General features: G+C 44.8%; 1 protein-coding gene across 1 annotated transcript in view; it reads right to left on the reverse strand.

The window, feature by feature from the left end:
- Window positions 1–1614: 1614 nt before the first annotated feature.
- LOC126108321 (uncharacterized) overlaps window positions 1615–22786 on the reverse strand; it is a 66296-nt gene continuing 45124 nt past the window's right edge. The window contains exons 2-4 of the mRNA XM_049913540.1: window positions 21820–21995; window positions 14076–14284; window positions 1615–4131 (exon numbers count right to left, since the gene is read on the reverse strand). Of these exons, the coding sequence (XP_049769497.1) occupies window positions 2654–4131; window positions 14076–14284; window positions 21820–21995 (1863 nt within the window). The 3' untranslated portion in view covers window positions 1615–2653. The remainder of the gene's footprint in view (window positions 4132–14075; window positions 14285–21819; window positions 21996–22786) is intronic.

Below are 22786 nucleotides of genomic sequence, written 5' to 3' on the forward strand. Positions count from 1 at the left end.
AGTCTGGTGCGCTGAAAACTGTTGTTGCATATGGGAAACAGGACGATCCATAGTCCCCACGCCCTGCTTGAGAACGCTCGCAGTCAGCGTTGAGTTCTGTGCCTTTAGCCTCGGCAGATGCGAGTTGGTCGTCCCTGTCTCAAAGTGTGGCGGTTGTGCAGACTGCCGATCCCAAGTCTGAATCGCTCTGGCAATGCTGCATTTGACGACATTGGCGCGAGTTACGCATGATACACTTTGCAGGGGACATCGTCTGAGTAACATGTGTGCTGTCGAACAACTACGTACATGTAACAACAGTTCAAGCAGTTTCGGCTGCGAGAATGCTTGTCTCCAGATATATCAGAGGAAAGCCCTTAATAGGTATATCGGTTGCAGAAGTTAATGCTTGATACCCCACGAGTGAAAGGGTTGTAACAGGTGATTCCCTGACCACCCATATCTGCTCGCTGGTTGGCCTTTTTGAAGACCAGAACGTGACAGCAGCGGCTGTAAGCAGCAGCAGGGAGTGGCCAGTGGTGGGGCTTCCAGTCCTCTGCTGCTCCTGATTGGCTGAAAGGCCCACGTGTAGAAGGATTTCGTGGAGAGGCCCAGAGCTCGGGGAATCGAAAGCTGGCCGTCGGCGCCCGTGTGGCCGCCGTGGCGGGTCGCGGGCGCTCTGGAGCGGAGTTCTGTGTCGCGGCGCACAGTGTTCTCGAGTTTCCAAACGCGTTCTCGTTTGCGCGCATCCATTACCGCCTAAGAACTTTCCTGTCGTTACCTGCGAATGTTGAAATAGTAATTAGTGTGGGCGTTTACGGCGAATTGTAGCTCAGGGAAAACTCGGTGATGTTAGCTAAGTGGCACTGGTGCTCCGACTCAAGTGACTGACTTGGCTGGGGTAATTGGATAGCGATAATCTCAGTCTGTTATCCAAATCTGGCAGTAATGTTTTTTGAGTGACCGTCTTCGTCTTGAGTTTGAACTGTGTATTTCGTACAGCCAGTCGAAAGTAATTTCCTGGACTTGGCTGTGAATGTTCCCAGTACTGCGGTCGGGACTCGGGATCTTGCCTGGGGGTAAGTAGGTAGCATGAGGGCCGTTAACTACTGGCTTTCGAGCGATGAGGTTCGATACTTTCCAGCGGGTCGAGGCTCGGCTGGCGACCACTGTGCCGGGCTGACTTTACGCGTGTCACGGTGGTGCAGGACACTTGTCTGGGTGCGCCCCGTGCCGGCTCTGGCCACCACCACCTAAAGAGAAGGCCGCGGCGCGCTCTCGTGACGTCACGCAAAGCGGGCCAGGGTTGGCTCGGCGCTGCGCTGACAGCATCGAGGCGCACGGCCTGCAAATCTTCGTCAAACGGTTTTACAGAATGTGTTGAGCTGCCGGCGCCCCCTGCGGCCAGGCGGGCTGCACCCGGCACCTGCCTCCCTCGTGGCGCTGCGGCCTCTGGTTCCACTGCGTCCAGTACGGAAATCGCGGTTAACACTGCGGGTGCCTGCTAAGCGCGCGATGATGCCTGTAGTTTCACAATTCCCGAAAATCGCTCCGCGTAGTACTATTTATCACAGGATTTTCAGTTGGGCTGGATACTAAATTCACACAGACACTCCTTTACTTTGCTCGCTCAGGTTTTATTTGAACAAATGGGAGATCGTCTATTGATTACGAATCACAACAATTTCGGCGTACTGTGTGCTTCTAGTGAAGCTACTATGGCACATGTTTTCCAGGACTCACAGTACTGGCACAAGTTTATCCTTCCACAGTACTGTTTCTGTAAATACGCCTTTAAGTAATGTTCTTCCTTTCCCAAGAGTGGCACATGGAACATTAACTTTTAACATCTGCCATAGTACCCTTACAAACCTCTAGCTTAACAAATCACCATCTTGTCTCACAAACCCAATAATGCTAATCTCATATAACTCTGCCATTCGACATTTTGCGTTCACTTCAAGCCACATTTCACACAAGAAGTCATGTGTTACTTTATTACCATACCTGTTTGAGCCACTCTATGTAATCGAACCACTAATAAGCTCAACAAACCCATTTACACTTTCATGCACACACCACTTCACTCATTGGCCCCTCTCTTTTGATTTTATAAGTATCTGAATGTCTCTTGTCATGGTACGTGAATTACAAATCGTGTAAAAGTACATCTTTCACACACATATGGAAAATTTCCTTGTTTAAGACATAATGTTATGTACTAATATCATACATTATACATTAATAAAACCGACAAACTGCAAAGACAGATCCTCGAAGGAAAACGGAGAAAAAACGTCCGACGAACATGTGTCCAGAAATGCACCATCGCCGCGGTAGATGACACTGACGAACGGGAATTCCTCCGACAACGTGCTGCGTTTTCCCTGTATATAACAGGCCGTGTGATTGAGGCAGCCTGTTGTATACACGAAGCATTTCCCAACAATTTTAGTAAGTAGTCTCAGTGCATTAGAATAGGTAGACAGAGGCTACCACTCACAAATAAGCACACAGTTATAAATGAAGGAGACGTTAGGAAAGAGAAGTACTGGCTGTACGATATCAGATTTAATGACATCTGATATTGTCATACCAGGTAGAGTCAATTTTATTGCTGGGTTTAATGCAGTGTAGTGTGGAGAGAGTTATTTGCGAAAAATACTGAAGGAGGCTACAGCGAGGATTCTGAAAAGGGAGACTGTTCATTGTTTCTCCTGGCCAGATTCCTCTCGGCTGCCGAACACAGCTCTAGACCTGCAGGGATGTTGGTTGGGTTCCACCAAAGAAGTATCCTGTTCTTCAGTAGGGGGAGCGTCGTTCCATTGCAAACGAAACAGACGAAGAGCACTGGTCCTTGCACCATCGTAACTAGATGCATATAGTATACAAACTGCGCTATTCCCTGAGCCTGGTGGAACCCAATTCTAATAATAATTCCTATTCCACTTAATATAATGGCTTTAACTGACATAAAAAGACATTGCTTCTTTGAGGCAAATTTCTTCTTATCAACAATTTTGAGTTGCCGCATAGAGCACCGAGTACGTAGGTACATGTATCCAAGCAGTCCGAGACAAATCAAATTGAATGCCACAGACACTGAAATCCCTGCAAGGACTACCATACGACTGTAGATCAGGTAATATTTACTCGTCTTTTCCAAAGCAACGGCTGCCACACATACTACACTCCACGCTATAAACACATACAGCACCTCACGACGGAATAACTGGCTTACTTCAGCAGGTAGTAGCTGGTTAGGAAGCCAGAGATGGCGAACACAAGAATACATGTGGTAGCAGAATGAGTTCAGCCAGATACAGCTGAGAAGTGTGAGGGCGCTGTCTATCAGCACTGCTGTAGGTAAGTCAGGGACGCCTGCCATACGATACACGACCTCAGAACACAGGATCTGGGTTATGCACGTGATCTGAAAGGACAAGAATATCTTTCCAGGCAAGTTACGTAACTGGGGAAGGTACATGTATACTCCGGCAGTGGAAAAACGGAAAATTATATTTACCAATACAAATGATATTTCTAAAGGCTTCAAGCTGTCTATTTTGAAATCCTTGTATTTCAAGGTGGCGTTGGTTAAACTGTTTTTGTAGTTCAGTGTTTCTTCTGTTAGCTTTTGATACAGTACACTGCTACTACTACGGAATAATCCAACTCCGGAAAGAATGATCGTACAATTATGGGAAGTCCTGATGGAGGAAAAGTCGCGACACTTTAGCAACAGAATAGCTCTGGAAACAGAGCAGATGGCGTCTGTAGCGTTCGATTGCAGACATGATTGATCGTCAGGACTATCGAAATAGCAGCGAGCATCGTGCACGGACTGTATCATACTAAACGGGACGTCCTGACAAATGCCGTACGAGTTGACCGCCATCCAGGCCAGCAGACAGAGGTTGACGTTTACCCTCTGCGTGTAGGCCAGGTAGCTGGTGACGGGTATGTGGGGCGACCTCTGCACCACGTCGTCCCACAGCTGCTCGCGGCACCGCTCGCGCTGCTTCACGGCTTCCAGTGGCAGGTCTTCCAGCGGACACGTGGGGTGGTCCAGGGCGTTCACCAACAGCTGCACGCAGTCAGTGTCCACGGAGAGCGTATCGTGGCTTCTGTCCTCCAGCTGCCACTCCTCGTCTGCAAGAAAACGACAGCAAGTAGGTGGTGGCCGTACACTGCAGGCAGCTGAATCCAAAGTCTTCTCTGGATGACGAGCCTGGGCGTTGTTTACCCACATTACCCAGGTTCAGTTACCCAGAGCTATGTAAGGCGGCACGTCAACACAAAGTAAGAGTATTAACAAAGACAGATATCGTGTTACTATGCACGTCTATTTCATCTACAGGGTGCCCAAGAAGTCCCTGCATCGCTCTTGACATAGTAAAAATAAGGAAGTAAATAGGTTTTATTGATAGTCCTGCATGGAAAAAAACAATGTTATCAGAATTATATTTTTGTTTCAGCACTGCAGTCTTTGAGTTCCGAATCCATCTTGTAAAGGAGAGATTAGTGGAGGATTCGTGGGTTCATGAACGTCCGCAGATAGGAAAAACTGTGTAAGGCATGATGAGACCATTTGCCTCAGTCCCCCTCGTAAAGTAGCCATGCGTGATTGAGATAAATGTCCTGTATTTTCAGGCTGCCTCAGAGACAGACCACATATTGGAAGCAATAAAAAGTGACAAGAAACGTGTGTCACCCACTCTTAATCAGATGAGCAGTCTCCAATGAAAATCATTTGCAAAAGAGTAGTTGGACTTCAAGCATCTTCTTCAACAATGCACGACCACACGGAAAAAATATGAATACGAAAGGATTTAGGCCCATGTTTGTTACTGAATTATCTGACAATGGTGTGGAGCAACGATTTGTAACCTACCGTACTTCGTTGTGGCGACTTGTGCCATGTCTCGCTCAGGAGTATTGTTTACTTATAAATGTGCCATATACCACTGTTTGCTCAGGAAAAATATTGTTTTCTTGTCTAAGGAAAGTACCCATTATCAGCAAGAGTTGGAAAGGAACCTACCTCACCTTATGTGGGCCATTGTGTGATCATAATACCTGTCACGACCACATTCTTTTGAAGCTTACATGAATGGGAACTTCCAGTTCTCTGTACAACACAAGTTTTCAGTATCTCAGCTCCATGACAAGGCAATCACGGATCTTGTGTGGTTGTAGAAGCAAGGAGTTTGAGTCTCATTTTGTTGTTCAGGTGTGTGGGTTTCTTAATGAACAACTTATTCTCGGATTCCATTTGGTTCTGCAGCATTTAAAGCCACATTAAATTGGTTACCACGAAATCCCAACATTACCACCTCAACAACCTTTTGAAATCGTCATGACAAACTTTTGATCTTACCACGCAAATAACTGAATATGAAAAGTAATAAAGCCTCATGTGGCTCAACGTTGAAAGATTAATGGAAAATTGACACAAATGTTGAAGAAGTCTTTCTAAGCAGAATTACTAGAACGATCCGCAATAAAGCAATGGGGACAGCGAGACACATAGATATCTGAGGAAGGTGTGATCGTCCATACACTGATCCGTTGGATACGTATTTTTTTTATATCTAACTACGTCCATATAGAATATACTCTTTTGACATAACTCCATAGGCGTCCTGTACAAAGAAATAGGATGCAGGCTGAATTCTCGACTTTGTGATATTTCACTTTCCTCCGTGAACTTAGTGACCCCATCACGCAGCGTAAAAAAAAGTGATGGAGCATATTTGTCATCAGTTTGTTTCGTTAGCACGAGATAGTCGAGAAATAGCACAACAAAATACAGTAACTGACGATTTTGGAAGTACCTTTACCACAATGAACGATTTACTGTTAATACTCTGTTTGCATACATTCAAAAACACGCAGAAAAATGTAATTACTTCGTCTCATTCGTACCTTGTGTAATGATAATAATGCAGCAATAAATGCAATTGGGACATATATGCCTCAGCTGCTGAGTGGATAAATGTGGGATTACAACTCCAGAGATTTGGGATTCAGGCATTGCTCCCGAGATTCCTTCTGTCACTTATCTCTTCTTTCACCTCTGACATTGATTTATGGAAATCGAAAATGTTGGAACTGTAGAACTGTTCGGAGACCAAATAATTAACTGTGTCCCACAATTATTAACTGGGTAAGTTAGTTCAAAAGTAGGAAGACGGCGAGTGACCACAACCTGCAGTAGGACAATGGCTCGCGAAGCACTGTGGTGACCAAACCAGGCTTCAGCTTGATGACGGCTTTACCTACTGCATTCTGAGAAGTCCTGATGGTCGTTGTCCTCGAGCACTATTCCTGTTCAGAGTACAAATCAAAGGAGTGATATATGCTACACGTAATCCAATGTATACCCCATTGGCGTGTTGAGCGCAAATGTATACCCAGTAAGACGAATAAGTTCTGAAAGATTCTTATACACAGGCACATTCTGTGAAAGGCCGAATGCACGACTTTGTCGTAAACACTCCATTTTCTTTGTTATTCATTCCATTCCCACCACATTATCGTGTGGGGCGCAAGGTTCGGACACTTTGCTGCTTTTTGGGGAGAATGAATAAAATGATAGGTTTCAAAAAAATAAAAGCCATAGCGTCTCTACATAAACACATGTACATTGAAGCTGATGATGGTGCTATGGTGAAGATAAGGCTCATGCTTCTGGCAACTCACTGGCAGTCAGTTCCCAATAAGTACTACGAGGGTAATACAGTATGATGCAGGTGCCGGAAAGAAAGGGTGTAGGTATTCAAGGTGTTGGAGTGGGCTGGGAAGTATGATTGACAAGTTGATGAGGGTAGAGGGAGGTGTGAGGGAGGGATGACAGTGGTCAGGAGGCTGGAAGCGGGATCATCTACATATTGAAGAGGCGTAGACTATAGGATTATAGCTGGTTGGAGTAGTAAGTGTCTACATACTATTCTGGAACAGGAAGAACCAGCCAGCTGAAGTTCCGCTCGAATAGGATACAGAAGGGGCGGGCAAGTGAAGGATGGGTATGACATGTTGGTATAGGCGCACCAGAAGCCTAGGTATCCAGAGGATAGGCGAGAAAAATTGCTTTTGTTTCCCACGTTTATGGAACGTTTACAATTTGTGACAAAGTCTGAGGAACTTCAGAAGAGAGGGCAATGTAATCAGCTGGTAGAGGTTGCGTCTGAGACGGGAAAGATGATACAGAGTGCAAGGTGTTCTAAGACTGTAAGGAATGTTAAATTTTTGAGAGCGCTGAGATCCAAGCTATATTGGCGAAAGTAACACTGGGGCCACCAAGGCTTTTGGAAACAAGAAGGAAGAAACAAGATCAGGGGTTAACATCCTGTTGGTGAAACAGCTATTAGAGCATAACCCAGAATTGGGAAGAACGGGGAAGCAGGACAGCTGCGTCCATCCATAGGAACCGTCGTGTCATTCACCTTAAGCTGTGTAGGGACATCGCAGAGAAACTAAATATGGTCGAAAATCAAGTTTGGAGCCAACAGCTTACCACAGCATCGCCTCGTTCAGTGGGTTTTGCCCAAGTACAGAGGATGGCTGAATGATGGAATCCCCACATTGTCGAGTTTCCTGTCTTCTTAATTTGAGTTTGTTGTAAGCTGGGGATGCGTGATTATTCCAAGATACGAGGAAGTGAGAGTCCTCTGCCCATGTCAGCAGAGAGGAATGGAGCAGCAGGTCCACCGCCTTACTGCGAGCGCTTATCTTCCTCCACGTAATTGGGCACTGTCCTTGCATTGTGAGAGAACTGTGACTCGGAGTTATCTGTTGAGTGTACGTGACTGTAATGGATGCGTTAAGAGCTTAACATCCACGTCTGACACACATGTTGTTGTGTCATGCTTTTAATAAATTTACAAGTAGATAAATGAAACAGTCAATGATCAGAACGCCCCTTATTGTTCGGAAAGCAATACACTTATCTTTAGCTCCTCGTGGCTGTGGCTGTGTGAGCACGTGTGGTATTAATTGGGGTCCAACTACACAGGAGCTGCTGAAAACACTGAGCGGCATTACAGTGCAAGTCTGCACATGATGAGCACTGAACGTTTACTACAACTGTGCCAAATATGTGTCTGTTGTTGGCCCTCGACTCTCTGTACGTGCATGCTTGGCCTAGGCTTGACTGAGTGACGTTACGCCGACACTGCACTCTGAAGGCAGAAATTCGTCGCTTCCATACAGTCGTCATGGAACTGTTGATACCCTCGTAGACAGAACAGAACTCAGGCTGGACTCTGGCAGAACTCGTACCAGGCACTGGCAGAGCTGGAAATATTTGTCGTGTGTGGCGCCTCGAAGCTACAGGAGTAGTGGCTTACTACTTCTTTCTCATAGGCGGTGGCGATGCTGCTTAGGTGTACAGCATCTCTGCGGTGGTCGATTGACGATTTGCTACAGGCGAGTATCGTCGACACCACATGTCACCCTCAACAGTGTCACAGGCATCAGTGTGTCATGATACACTGAGGAGAGGTAATGTAATGTAGAACACTGACACGAGGTCTGGTGATGAGAAACTTTATGCTTCAATTCCCCCTCCCATTACTGGGGAAATACCAGCAATGCAAATTTCTTCCATCACCTGGATTCGAACCAGCTTACCTTTGAAGAGAGTACCACCACACAGTCATGTTTATGTGTGCCATGGTGGAAGTTAGGGAGAGAGAAATGGTTGGTGGTATCTATTGTAATAATTCCTTGGGTTTTTAAGTGATTTTGATGTAGCAGAGGCTACACCAAGAGGTGAAGTTATCGAGGCAAATGGAGATATGCTGTTGAGTAAGATTTACAGTGACAAAAGAAGCATGATGTGCCAGACAAGGAGCTATACAGTAAACATAATTCATTGGGACACCTGGCACATGCCAGTTTCCTCCCAGAGATCCGAATGTGCGACTATTGCAGAATATTTCGCCAATGGAGCAGTCATCATACCACTTTTCAAATATAGGCCACATGTCCTGTGGACAGACACCAGTGGTTCCCATTACCTTCTGCATTCTCATGCCTTTGAGCATTGCTGACTCTTCAGGGTTTTAGGAGCAGGGGAAAAGAGTGCCTTGAAGCTCTATCCGCCCATCCATCATTACTCATGATTTTTAATCTAAATTTAAGCAGTAGCAACGTTCGGTCCCATGACGTTTTGATTAGTATACAAAGACACTACCCTTAAATCATAGGTGAGCCGTGGGATATAAACTTGCATATAGTATGATATCACACAACTTGACTAGAGCTAGTAGGAAATAAGAGTTGTTTTTTTTTTTTGACGGAGGTCGAAAGTAATGGAGTCATGAGCAGCCTCTCATAAGAATTTCCTGAAATTGTAAGGCGTCGTGGTCTCCTTCATTGCTTACATATTCCGCCCTCACAATCATATTCTGCACATAAAGACGCTTCATTCGAGCCCAAACTCGATAAGTCAACGTTGTATGAATTCATGTAAACGATATGCAAATAACTAATAAATCGCAAGTGCGCACCGTGGTTGAAATACTCGAGGCTGGCGTACACACATACGTTCCAGACACGACGGTCACAGAAGCTTTTAGCTCGAGAGAGGCAACTGCACCCCAGGAGGCCGGTCCCAAGCTATCTACGTGGGCCAGTGATCGCCTGTAGAGCAGACAGCGTTAGCCCGAGTGAAAGGGCGACCCCGTGTTCTGCTTAAAAGCAAATTCCGCTACATTGTGTGGGAGCGGTTAGCCTACACATTCTTTACCCATAGCACGCAGTTTCAGAGATTTTCACAGGGAGACATCAAACGCCAAACACCGATACTACAGATTTCCGGATTGGTCACCTTAAACAAAACGTCTTTCTCCCGTTTCAGAAGGGCAATGTTGATTGGCAGACGATATTTCTGACGCCTTGAGCTGAAGGAGTAATGGAAGAGATCGAAAGATATACCCCTTCACGTCTGGCGTGCAGAGGGGCCGTTGCGTTGTTGCTCTTGGAGCGAGAACACGTAACGAGAGCGTGCGCGCTCGTACATGTACTCAAAGAGCGAGGAACAAGTCTGTCCTCAGTACTTCACTGGGAGAGCACCTCTGTCGCACGCCAATAGACTAGGGGTGAATAGGAGTCCTTGACTTCATCAAGGCGTAGGGAGACTTTGATTGGCGAAGGTCAATCCAGATAGAACGAGAGGTATCTTATTTGTTGCCAGCGAGTACCCTTCACTGCATATCACACGTGACAGCCTCAACTGTACCTAGCAACATTCTAACCGATAATTATTCAAGTCTAGTAGGTGCAGCTCTCAGCCATTCTGCCAAGTCAATAACAATCTTAAACTTTGTATAAAAATTTCATTAGCGAATCCTATCCGTAAGATGTAACTTCACATTCTGAAAAGAACCCGCAAATAACGTGTTCAATTCATAACTAAAAGTGCTATTGTGATTTCTCAGAATTTTTGCAAAATAAATAATAATTTTCGTTACTTTCATGTTTTTCTTACACTAGCTAGCACTACTCCAGTACCCAAGTATCCCACTAGTTACGTAAGACATTTTGTGAATTTTTGTGTCATTTCGTTACAGTGGACGACTCCAGAAGGTATTTATTGCTGAAAGTTTTTCAGGCATTTCTCTTTAGAACGTTAGGAGTGCCTGTCTGACTTCTGTAGTAGTGTGGGGGTGGAAATTGCATCTTGCAGGGGCCAAAGGGTAAAGGGTACCTCTCAGATTAATCTGTTGCACAGAATGACAGAATAACACCAACCCACATGCTCACAAAATGTGTGGCTGTATAGTCTTATGTTGTAAATGCTATATTTAATTCGTTTTGTGGCGTTGTAGACAGGTATTTTAAACTGGGACCAAGAGATATGGTGGTCGTATTTGTGTGACATTGTATGTCGAGCAGTCATTAGATACAGTGAGTATATCTTTAAGATATGAAGCACTGAGTCTGCCTTGTTGAGGTTGTTTGGTAACGTGTGGTTGTTATGGATGAGAGGACAATGAATCCTTTTTCATTAGATTGTTCAGTTTATGGAAAATGTGGCAGTGTTTTTGTTCATGTGTATCACCAGTCCCAGGGTTTCTGATCTGCAGAATAAGGTGCTGGTATCAGGATATCTCACAAGCACCCATTGGCAGTACCGTCTGATTGTATGTTGTAGCAATTACCTGTGCTTCGTAGAGTGCAGAGTGACTGGGACTGTGTTACGAGACTGTAACAATTTTCATTAAAGTATAGTTGTAGCATTGAGATAACATGTGAGTGATGAAGATCTCGTTGGAGCTGACGGTACAGACATATGGATGGAATGCTATGCTGCTGCTTTGTCTTGATGTTTTATGTGGCGAAACAAGGTTAGGTATACGTTTTAAGCTGATGTTTTGGTGTGGCTGAAGATAAAGTTGGATTGCTTTTTGGAATAGGTGACTTGGATGTTAAAATGGAAGGTGACTGTGGCTGTTATCGTCATCTGTTGGACGATATGTGGACGCTGAAAGAGATTCAATGTTGTGGAAAACAGTGGTTCTAAACTGGATGTCTTTCATGTTAGGGGTGCGACACAAGAAATTGTTGAGATGATGACGGTGAGCTCGAATGACGGTGTAGAAAACTGTGGATCTGAACTCAGTATCTTTGATGGTGAGGATGGAATGCATGTAGTTGTTGGGATGCGGAATGTAAGTTTAGTGTCGTGAATAATGCGTTTGCTTTATACTTATTAGATCATTCGAGTTGAGGCTGTGTAGATGATGCAGTTGTGCAAGGATTGTACATTTGGGCACAGTTAACATGGGAGGTTTCACGAACTTCCAGTATGCTGCAGTAGTTTGGGTCAACTTCTGCTAATCAGTGAACGAAAAAGCGTTCCAAGGTTTTGTTCATTGTAGGCCAGTTGGTTCTGCGATACTGGGTCAAATAGTCGTCACACAGGGAGTATTTGTGACATCTGTAGGCTTGGATTTGTGATTTAGTTGATTTTACACAATGGCAGCGACAGCAAATCAGGACTCAGTTCCTGATACCCTTATACGTTGGTCTGTTGTGGGCAAGCATCTAGTTCTGCTGGACAGTGATGCGTAAAGAAGCCGGCAGAGAAGCGCCACGGTTTTAATAGTGGCGAGGGCAACTCTTTCAGACAGGGGCGTTGTAGCAGCCCGCTGGATGTCGCAAACCATCTCCAACATCGCCACGTGCTCAGAAGAGATTCGCACCCGTTTCTTCTTTCCCTCCCCCCCCCCCCCCCCACCCTATCTCGACCGAACTGCCACGATCTCTCCGATCTCTCTGGATTATCATGACAACTTTCCCCTGAAGATATCTTCAATGTCGGGCTTAAAGTTAGCTTCCAGACAAACGGCTAGTTGTCCACAACTCTGCAAGCTCTTGTCGCTGCTCATTCTTTAATATCTTGTCGCCACTCGTGAGGAATTGAAACATCAACTACAGCCCACACGTTTGTTCTCGGTGTCCATAACAGTTTCAGTCATGCTTATAGACTTGCTGCCGAGCGCAGCTGAGTCTAGAAACAGATGGGGTAAGAGTCTGCTTGTTTAGTAACTTGCTAACAATGCGTATTTCCTTTTATGTGCCAGTATTATTCTTATGAGTGTCTGCAGTAAATTATCGGCGACAGCCGAAATTTTGGAAAGGCCTTTCTTCTCAGTATTACAGCGCCTGGTTCTACTATACGGATATTTTTGTGATAACTTACTTCCTTATCTGTTGTAACCCTTTTCGACCACCTTAGTTTCTTAATTAGTCAGCTTACTACCAATGAAAACCCTGCAAGTTCGATTGCCTGAAGCGGTCAAGAGTGACAACGGCATGCATTAATAATTTTTCCGCTGACGGAGCACAAACTCACTGTCTCCCCTTCCTCTCATTTAAGTGGAGTTACCCCCTACCGAACAAGAAGCTATCAGACAGTTACAAAGAAAGAAGTGAACGATTACAGCTCGTTTCATGTCTGGTGCACGATAGATAGATGACCGAGTAAGAGATAAAGTCCAGCAACGAGACTAAAATAATAAATTTAAAGAATATAGTGATTCGAACAAATAGAGTTGTTTAGCAGACAGGTGCGATAGCTGAAAATACAGTGTTTCCTCAGTCCTACTACAGTTCATAGTATTAACATTTCTAAGGATAATATTAACAGTGTATTTCGTACAATTAACTGTTCAGTTACAAATCGAACTATTATTCGTTAAAGAAAATTACTAAATACTAACAGTATCATGCCAGGATCATAGATGAGAAATGTAGAACACTATACCAGTTACAGTATTGACAAAACATTAGCTTGTCTGTAGGCGTTAAGTTGCAGAAACCATTCGCCATTTTTAAAACAAGCCTTAGACTGGGTCTGAAAAAAAAACTACGTGTACAGAATTTTAGAGCGTTTATAGAAGATAAGAAGGAACACTTTTTTATATGAGGCACGTGTCGTACACGCATGAAGGTCTTATCTGCACTGGCGTTCAGAGACGGAGTTCAAAGTGCTGTGGGATGGGCCCTGTTTTAGAGGTGCTGCGTGCCTCCTACGGGAGGGAGACGAGTTGTTCAGTGTACCAGACACTGGCGGACACCCCAGGTGAGGTGGTCGCCTGTTAGGCAAACATTATTTGTGAGACACCCACTTGTTTTGAGTGTGTTGCACTATCATTAGCACTTGAGTAACGTCTCCAAAACATCACACAGCCTCTGTACATCGCTGGCGCCGAAACCTTCACGGGCCACGAGCAGGTGGAGGGTACACCTATGACCTATGTCTCACATAAACTTTGTTTTTATTAATCTTCTCTAAACACTCCAAAATTTTGTGTACGTAGTCTTTTTTTAGTCCTTCCATAACGAAGAAGTGAATAATACATCGAAAAGAAGTAGTTAGCTTGTGATAGACCCAGACGGAGAGTTGCCGAGGAATCTAAACACTGACTTTGGAAAGAGCACCAGAGATTACCTTGCGTGGCATGCAAAATCACGCAAGAGCTAAAACTACATATTCAGAAGGATATTTGAATCTCATTCCTCGAACAACTGAACAGTCGTCAGCGCATAACAGTGAAGTGGCCGGGCCCCAGTATTAAACTTACCTACAATCTTGAAAAGATCTTCGTAGGATGCAGGGGACCAGTGGGGTGCACGGGACCAGTAGACAGAATGGAGGGCGTACAGATCGTCAGCCAGACTGAACATTTGCGACGCCTCTGGCTGCCGCTCCTTGCACAGCGCACTGAAGTCGTCGTCAGAGGAGAGCCTCCACGGCTGATGGCGCAGCAGGTGTTCACTCAACAGCGGCCGCCTGTAGCACACAAAGTGCGAGGTTAAAGTTAGAAACCTAGCATGTATAGTTTATGCAAGAACGTACAAGTATCCAAAAATGTGTGTGAAATCTTATGGGACTTGACTGCTAAGGTCATCAGTCCCTAAGCTTACACACTACTTAACCTACATTATCCTAAGGACACACACACACACACACACACGCCGGGACCAGCCGCGCACCCCATGACTGCAGCGCCTGAGACCACTCGGCTAATCCCGCGCGGCTAAAAGTATCCAGAACGGATTTCCACTCAGCAGTGGATTAGAAACTTCCTGGCAGATGAGTACTTTGTGCCAGACTGGGACACAAACCTGGAACTTTTTCATTCTTTAAAGGATGCATTGTAACACAGCAAACAATCGCAAATCCATTGGTCTTTTTAGCATTTTAGCGCATCGAGATTTCATCTTTAGATTTCGGAGCACTTGAGTGAGACACCGATTATAACTATTTCTTGCAGCTCATCCACTCCGTTCTGTGCTGCTATATCGTTTTAAGTGGTTTCAGGCACATCAAACAGCAGAACTGCAGCGCTTGCCGCAGAATACCTCTTTTCTTTAAAGAAGAATTTTGTATGCATTGCAAGAGAGTGAACATGTGATATTTATGTTAAGGATATGAATGACTTGTTCAAATTTGTTATAGATGATTTTAGACGCTGACATGTAGACATGTCTGTCATGAGCTGAAGCAAAATCTTCCACACTACCACTTCAAAATGGCTCAAAACGCCGAAACTGCAATTGTAAAACAATTTTTATAGTCAATGGCGAATATGACGTCCTTATAAAAATAGACATCGAGCTGGGCAGGCAGGAACCGAGAGCCGCCGTCGCAGCCTTACTTCCGCCAGTAGCTCAGCCGCTGCCTTCCGGCCGTCACAGAAGCTCCCCTGCACGGCTGGCGGGACCAGCGCTCCCGGAAGGATGGGCACTGCAGTGGCCAGAGGCCTCGGGAGTTGCTTCCTGGGCGAATCCTCACTCTGCAGTGGAGAGTGCAGCCACTTGAAACGTCGGGGATCCGACACACGACTCTGACCTGCCAGGGAGTTTCCTATCTGCTTTAGGTGATGTGACATCTGCGATAATTCTCCGTAAAGACTGTATGACAGCTGAAAGCAGAACTCCCACAGGAAGAAGAGCTCTATGGACAAATGTGAATGTACCGTCAAGCAGGTCCACTTATTCAGTCCCTTTCAGCTAATCCGACGGCTAAGGACAGCGCGATACGATGACTTAAGCTATTTGAAATCCGTCTTTGCAAATACCAAACATGTGTTTGTACTTCACAATACGTGTTTTGTTTTACTCATTATCAGTTGTGGCATTTTTATAATGTTTCTGCTTACATCCGGCAGTGTGCATCCCACCATCTCACACTGCAATGCTTGATGCGCGGAAGTACATGTCTGCTGACGTAATATTGGATAAAAATATTTGTTTACTTGGCTCTGAAGCATTCGCTCCGTCTCGCTTTGTGATTAGTTGGCGCGGGTCTCTAGTTTGGCAGTGAAAATTATCATACAGAAATTGTTGGCCGTAAAACTTTGTCCTAAGGTCAGTGTTCCGTACATCGATTCGATGCATATGTGTCAGGTACATCTTATGATGAGAATGGAGCCCTCAGAATCGGGTATGAGACAATTTTTTTCCTGATTAATCTACGACTGCATTCCCTATAGCCCATCAACGATGGAAAGTTTCCATACTGCCAGATACAATGCAGAACAATCCGTACTCCTTGTAGTATGGTCCTTGGTTATCACTGTTACTTGACAACGACGTTGTCAATTAAAGCATGGAGCTGCATCATAATGACTTCCGTGTGATGTCTGGGTCTCCAGTTTGACCAGAATGCTGACCCTCCCATAAGACATGTATGTGGTGCCATGGTGCTAAGGCTCGCAAATCATTTCCACGCGACGTACAGCAGCACGCTGTTGTGCTTGGAGCTACAGTACCACACCTACTCCACTGACAAGCTGGGACTCAGAACCCGTGCCGTGATTAAAGTCATCATTTCTACGCCCCAGATGGAGGATGTACGTGCACACTGACAATGATCTGAATAAACATTATACGGAGATTTGGTTGGGGAAGAATTTCGGGAAAGGGCTGTTTTTAACATGATGGAGCCGTTCATTCCATAAGGCAACGAAAGAACGGATTTAAATGCAGCAAGGAAGTGAACAAACAATATCCACTGAAACAAGCTCTATAGAAAATCTCGAAACTTGTGGACAGTTGCGAATGTACTACACAGCTATAATGATACAACACTGGCTGCCATATTCAGTTTAGGAGCAAGTACGTTGCCACACAAAGTGGCAAATCAACAGAGGACGCAATAAATACTCGCCACATGGAGCTGGAGTGTCGACAAGCGGGGCAGACCGCTGCCACGGAAGGCAATCGTCGACAATTTGCGTGCAGAGGCACGGTCAGTGTGCTATAGGCGGCTTTGGCCTGTAGTGCTGGAGCCATTACTGAAGGTATCATGCGAGTCCAGTAATGAAGTGGATTGGCGGAATTTAGAAATGACCGACTGTAAATGGCGATACGTGAACTACAGAAGAGAGACGAAATGGTGCGCTGCGTGGACTACGAGGGCGGTGCCTAAGCTGCACCACTGCCGCTGGAGCTCTGTGACCACGCCCTCCCCTCTTGTATCTCCGGTTTTCGATTTTTTCTGACATCCAACAGAAGGTAAACACGCTGGGTGGTATGAATAAACAAGTCGACGTTCTCTGGAGAAGATTCTCGGAGCAAAAGGACATTCTCTGAGAAAGTTCTTGCGAGCAAAACATTCGAAGCCATAATCTGTGACGAGAGGGTTCCTTTTCCTCACCACCTCCGCTCCCTGCTGAGTCCTCGGTGTGTGTGGTCTGCCGTGTCCGGCACAGAAGGCACGCGCAGTGTCACGTGTCATTCAGCTCGCTCAAAGGGGCGACATGTCTGGAACCGGCATCAGTGTGTTCAGGCAGAGTTGCACTACCTTTCATTTTGTTTATTTTATGTGCGGCAACAAATTATTAAGACAATTACGCACAGCTTATGAAAATGCATTTTCTTGAGATGTTACCGAATTTACAACATGCGGAAAACTTTTCAGTTATAGAAGTTAGGCGAACATTATGCGAAGGAAATCTTAAGATTACATGACTTTTTATCTACTCCAAGCCGGAACTCTGTCAGAGTTCTCCAACACGAGATAAGTTTGGTCAAATACGGCGCACAGTGTTCTGCTCTCTTATCATGTACGGAAGCGATCGCCCGCTCTGTTCGTTACGAGAAACAGGTCGCTAGGTTTGTAAGAAACCAGTTATTAATTTTTTTCATCCGCCTACTTATTTACAATGTACCGAACTATAAGACTTATGCTGTCAAAAGACATCATGGCGAACATCTGGAATTGTCAGTGACACCGTTGTTTGGTGTAGGTCTACAGACGCCTGTCTATGTGCCTCCTTAGGAGCCGTAATTCCTCGTATCTTGTCTTCGTGGTCCCTACCAGAAATGTATGCTGGCGTCATTAGGATCGTTCTGCAGCCACGTTCTCTACACTTTCTCAGTTGTTTTCTTCGAAATGAGTGTCTTCTTCCCTGCTGAGCTCCAGAAGCATATACGTAACACTTGCATGCTAATCGAAACTCCCGTAAGAAATCTACCTGCTCCCCCTGAATTGTTTCGATGTCTTCTTTCCATCCAACCTTGTGCAGATCGCAAACACTCGAGCAATGCTGAACAAGAAGTCGCTCTGGCGTCCTATACGGGGTCTCCCTTACACACGAACCACACTTTCACAAAACTCTCCCAATAAACCGATGTCGACCGTTCCCCTTCCCTACCAGAATCCTCACATGTTTATTCCATTTCATCTCGCTTCGCAACATTACGCCCAGATATTTAAACGAAACGACTGTGGTAAGCAGGACACTTGGAATGCTGTATCCGGATATTACGGGTTCGTTTTTGCTACTCATCCGCTTTCTTCTACAGCAAGAGCCACCTGCCATTCATCACACCAACTAGGAATTTTGTCGAGGTCATCTCGTGTCAACCTGCAGTCACCCAATTTCGACGCCTTACAGTACACCATGGCATCATCAGCCAACAACCGCAGACTGCTGCCCACCTTCTCCGCCAAGTCATTTATTATACAGAGGACAACCGAAGTCCTGTCACACTTCCATGGGCACTGCTGATGATACCCTTGTCTGTAATGAACACTCGCCGACGACGAAAACGTACTATTACTTAAGAAATCTTTGAGCCACACACATATCTGTGAACTTATTCCATATGCTCGTTCTTGCGTTAGCAACCCCACAATGGGACACCGTGTCAAATCTTTTCGAGAAATCTAGAAATATGGAATCTGCCTGTTGCCCTTCATCCACAGCTCTCAGTGCATCATGCGAGAAAATGAAAAGGTGAGTTTCCCAGAAGCGATGTTTACCAAAACCGTGTTGATTTGTGCACATAAGCTCCTTAGTCTGAAGAAAGTTGATTATGTCCGAACTGAGAATATGTTCAAGGATTCTGCAGCAAACAGGTGTTAGGGATATTGGTCTGTAATTTTGTGGGTCCGTTCTTTCACCTTTCTTATACACTAGAGTCACTTGCACCTTTTTCCATTCGCTTGGTTCTTAGCGCTGATCGCCAGATTCGCGGTAAGTGCAAGCCAAGTAAGGTGCCAGTGCCGTACACTACTCTGTGTAAAACCAAACTGGCATTCCACCTAGGCATTGCCACTTATTTATTTTCAGCTGTTTCTCTACGCCAGCGGTACTCATTACTATGATTTCCATACGGGACTCTGTGTGACGGTCAAACGACGGCACGTTTGTACCATTCTCCTGCGTGAACGATTTCTTAAACGAGGAATTTTCAACTTCGGCCTTCCTTTTGGAATATTCTAGCGCCAAAGCAGACTGTGTTCTCATTTGCGCGTTCTCTTTTGAACCGAGAATGTAACAACCTTTCGTTCCTCAGCATTTTCCGAATTTTGTTATTAAAGCACGATGAGTCTTTTCCGCCCCTGATCCACTTAGTAGGCTCATACTTTTCCGGATCACGATTTACATTCTCTTTAAACTTTAGCCATAATTCCTCTATGGCCATAACTCTGGAATTGAATGATTGTATTTTATTGTCTAAGTGAGACGCTGACAACTGCATATCAACTCTCCTAGCGTTCTCGACTGATTTACTGGCTTTCGTAACCATAGTCGCTATGATAACATCATGATCACTAATCCCCATCTCTATGCTGACGCCATCGATAAGGTCCTGCCTGTTTGTGCTGGCTGACGAACTAGCTGCTCAACACAGTTTTCGGAAAATGTGTTCAAAAGTCCTTCACAAGACTGTCTGTCTGCACGACCTGCAGTGAATCCATAGACGTCCCAGTCTATACTCGGTAGGTTAAGGTCACCGCCAGCTAGTGTCGCGTGATCTGGATATTTATGCAGTGTTGACTATTTACCTTCTTTGAATGGCTCCACATCTGTCCCAGCGGAGTCGGGTGGGTGGTAAAATCATCCAACAACTGATATGGTCTCACCTAGTCCTGTTATGTGCGACCACGTAACTTCACTATTGCACTCAAATTCAACCTCAGTAAAGAGAATATTTTTTGTCAACTGCAATGAACACTTCCCCTCCTACGGCGTCGAATATGTCTTTCCGATAAACATTCCAAGACTCGCTAAATATCTCAGAGTTTTTTTACTTTGAGTCTTAGCCAGCTCTCAATTCAAGAATAATTTGAGGCTGAGAACTTTCACGGAGGAGAGTAAATTTGGGAACTATGTTACAAATACTTCGACAGTTGACTGATAAAAGTTTCAGAGTCGAACTAACTTTACTCTGAAAGCTATCTGATTTCCCTAAATGTGTACCAACTGGCGAGTGTTCATGAGAGTACCTCAAACTACTGGCTAGCCTGAAACCCCCCATGTGCACTCCACAAGTACTCTGCTATCCGATTAGCTGCTTCCTTTGTGTAGTGCACCCCTGTCTTGAAATCTACCCATCTCCGATTTTCAGTTCACCTTCCCAACCACTGTTACATTCATTCCCACTGCCTAACACAATATCGATAGTTTTATCCCGTCACACTATCTGCATGTGTCCGTACACAGTGAACCGGTAACCCACTCACAGTTCTGATGACAGATGTGGAGTAGCAAACCAAAAATCCCCACACGATAAACATTGGGGAGTAACAATACCGTTCCTGAAAAACAGCTCCAGTTGGCTACAAATCATGTTCAATCATCCTGCATAATGCTTTATCCTGAGTGTGTATTTTACCACCCTGACCGTGATCTGTCCTACTGCCTGTCTCTGTCATCATCATATAGCACATAATTTTGCTTCTCACACTGACCACTGCCTCTCCACAGCTGTTTACCCACATCAATTCTCATGATGAACTTAACTGTGGATGTCGGTAGATCACCTCCGTTTCAGAAGACCTAGTCCATTTCCCAGACACACTCATCCCAAAGTGACTCCCCTACCACCTCTTCAGATATAACTGCAGAAGTCTTTCATCTAATTGATAGCAATCACGACTGAGTCTAATTGTCCATCGTAATCCATGTTCTCCACCTCCATAGCTATCCCACAGTAAGCCACCTGAAAGAATCCAACAACACCGCCACAAGACCTGTGGTGCCTGCTGGGAGCTTACCCATTCCCACACAGGAGGCCACCTGGTCACCCTCCATAGTGCCAACATATCTCGTACACTACTCCATTCCACGGCCCCATATGTCAACCACTCGAGATACTATTCCGCTTTCCTCCCGCTCGCAACCTCCAGTATTTACGCTCTATGCTACGGACTGATTTATACACAGCAACCACAGGACAAAATATAAGAACGATGGCCATCCGCTTCCTGCCCTATTCGCGGCCTAGATTTTTCCTCCACCTATTGAGATGAACTTGACTTGTGACCTCTTTTCCTCACCGACTGGATGCCATTATCTGGACTAGAGTCGCTACTACATGGTATTACCGTAATTTCTCCCGAAGTGGTTTTTTTTTTTTTTTTTTTTTTTTTTTTTTTTTTTTTTTTTGTCCCGAATAAGACGAGGACACGCTCACTTTTCGTGTCAGGTTCCACATCATTGTTTCCACAAATTATGAAAACTTCGTAAGTATCTCCAACCATCAATACTTTCTCTAGTAAATGCAGCAATATCGTTTTTTTGTGTCAGTTTTCTCCGCTGTCTGTTAGGTAATACGTGGCACATTTTAAGACACAATACGAATCAAAATATCGAAGGCTAAACGGAGTCAAAAAACTTTGTAAATCACGAGTTTCTTTAACCATGCCCTTCACTACTGTCTCTTAGTGTTAGTTCTTTACTCCATTCTGAATTAAATGATCCCTGTGTTTTCTATAACTTTAATGAATACTTTAATGGATAAAAGTGAGATAAGCTCCAATAAACCATAGTGAGTACGACAGACATTTGAGTGTACACTGGTTCATACCTGAGTATCAAGTGCCCAGGCCTGTCCTTGTCTTCTTCCACCTCGTAGTGCTCCACCTGTTTGCTGGCTAATTGCATGTCATGTACACATCCGTTTAATTTCGTGCGCAGCATGTCTTTCACACGTTTCATGTCCTTAATCCGACCTTGGAGTTGCTCATCACTTGCGTGGTTACCCTGAGACACACAGAAAATAGTTCAAATTGCTTTCATAACATCCACAAGCAGCCGCCTGTCTTAATATACAGTTACATGTAGCACTACTACATGACACTGAAATTACTGCCAGCGCATGAGTGTAGTACATTCAGTTTTGTACAGGCATAAAAACATTAATGCACAGCAGATACCTAGTGGGGTTTTATTAAATAAATAGACTTCTCAAACTGTGACATCAGATAAGAGAGGTGCAGATATTTCTTGCTAGTTGACATTACAGACGTCTGAATGTATGAATGTATACTCCCGTGACGGTGTATCCAACTGAAATGTTCTGGAGCTGCCAGCAGCGTCGAGTTCCTATGTGTAAAGCCACATGGCGTGGCTGGACCTCTGAGGAGATTGTATTCAAACTTTTGAACGATTTTCGAAAATAGAATGGCCAGATTGTTGACAAATCCGTCAAAATCCCACTCGTTACCAACGCTGTGAGAAACATGAACACGTTATGACCTTCTATAAACGCAATGATAGATATCAGCCGCTCCATATCTGAAACATTATCTGAGTTAATTGTGCACACACGAAATGTCAGTTTGACTCAAAATTTTGTAGCGTTTGTCTGTTGCCTGGCTGATCGCTCTTGCCGAAAATTTGCGTTTGTTGCTCGTCATCTAACACGATGTCGTCTGTATCTGGTCTCGAATATTGCAGATTTGAAGGAATGTATTGACTGTTCGAGTGTTAAGATCATTTTTTCTGGACCATTTTCGGGTACGAAGCTCACATTTATGTCACATATTAAGGTC

The sequence above is a fragment of the Schistocerca cancellata genome, chromosome 11, assembly GCF_023864275.1.
Source record: "Schistocerca cancellata isolate TAMUIC-IGC-003103 chromosome 11, iqSchCanc2.1, whole genome shotgun sequence".
Lineage (NCBI taxonomy): Eukaryota > Metazoa > Arthropoda > Insecta > Orthoptera > Acrididae > Schistocerca > Schistocerca cancellata.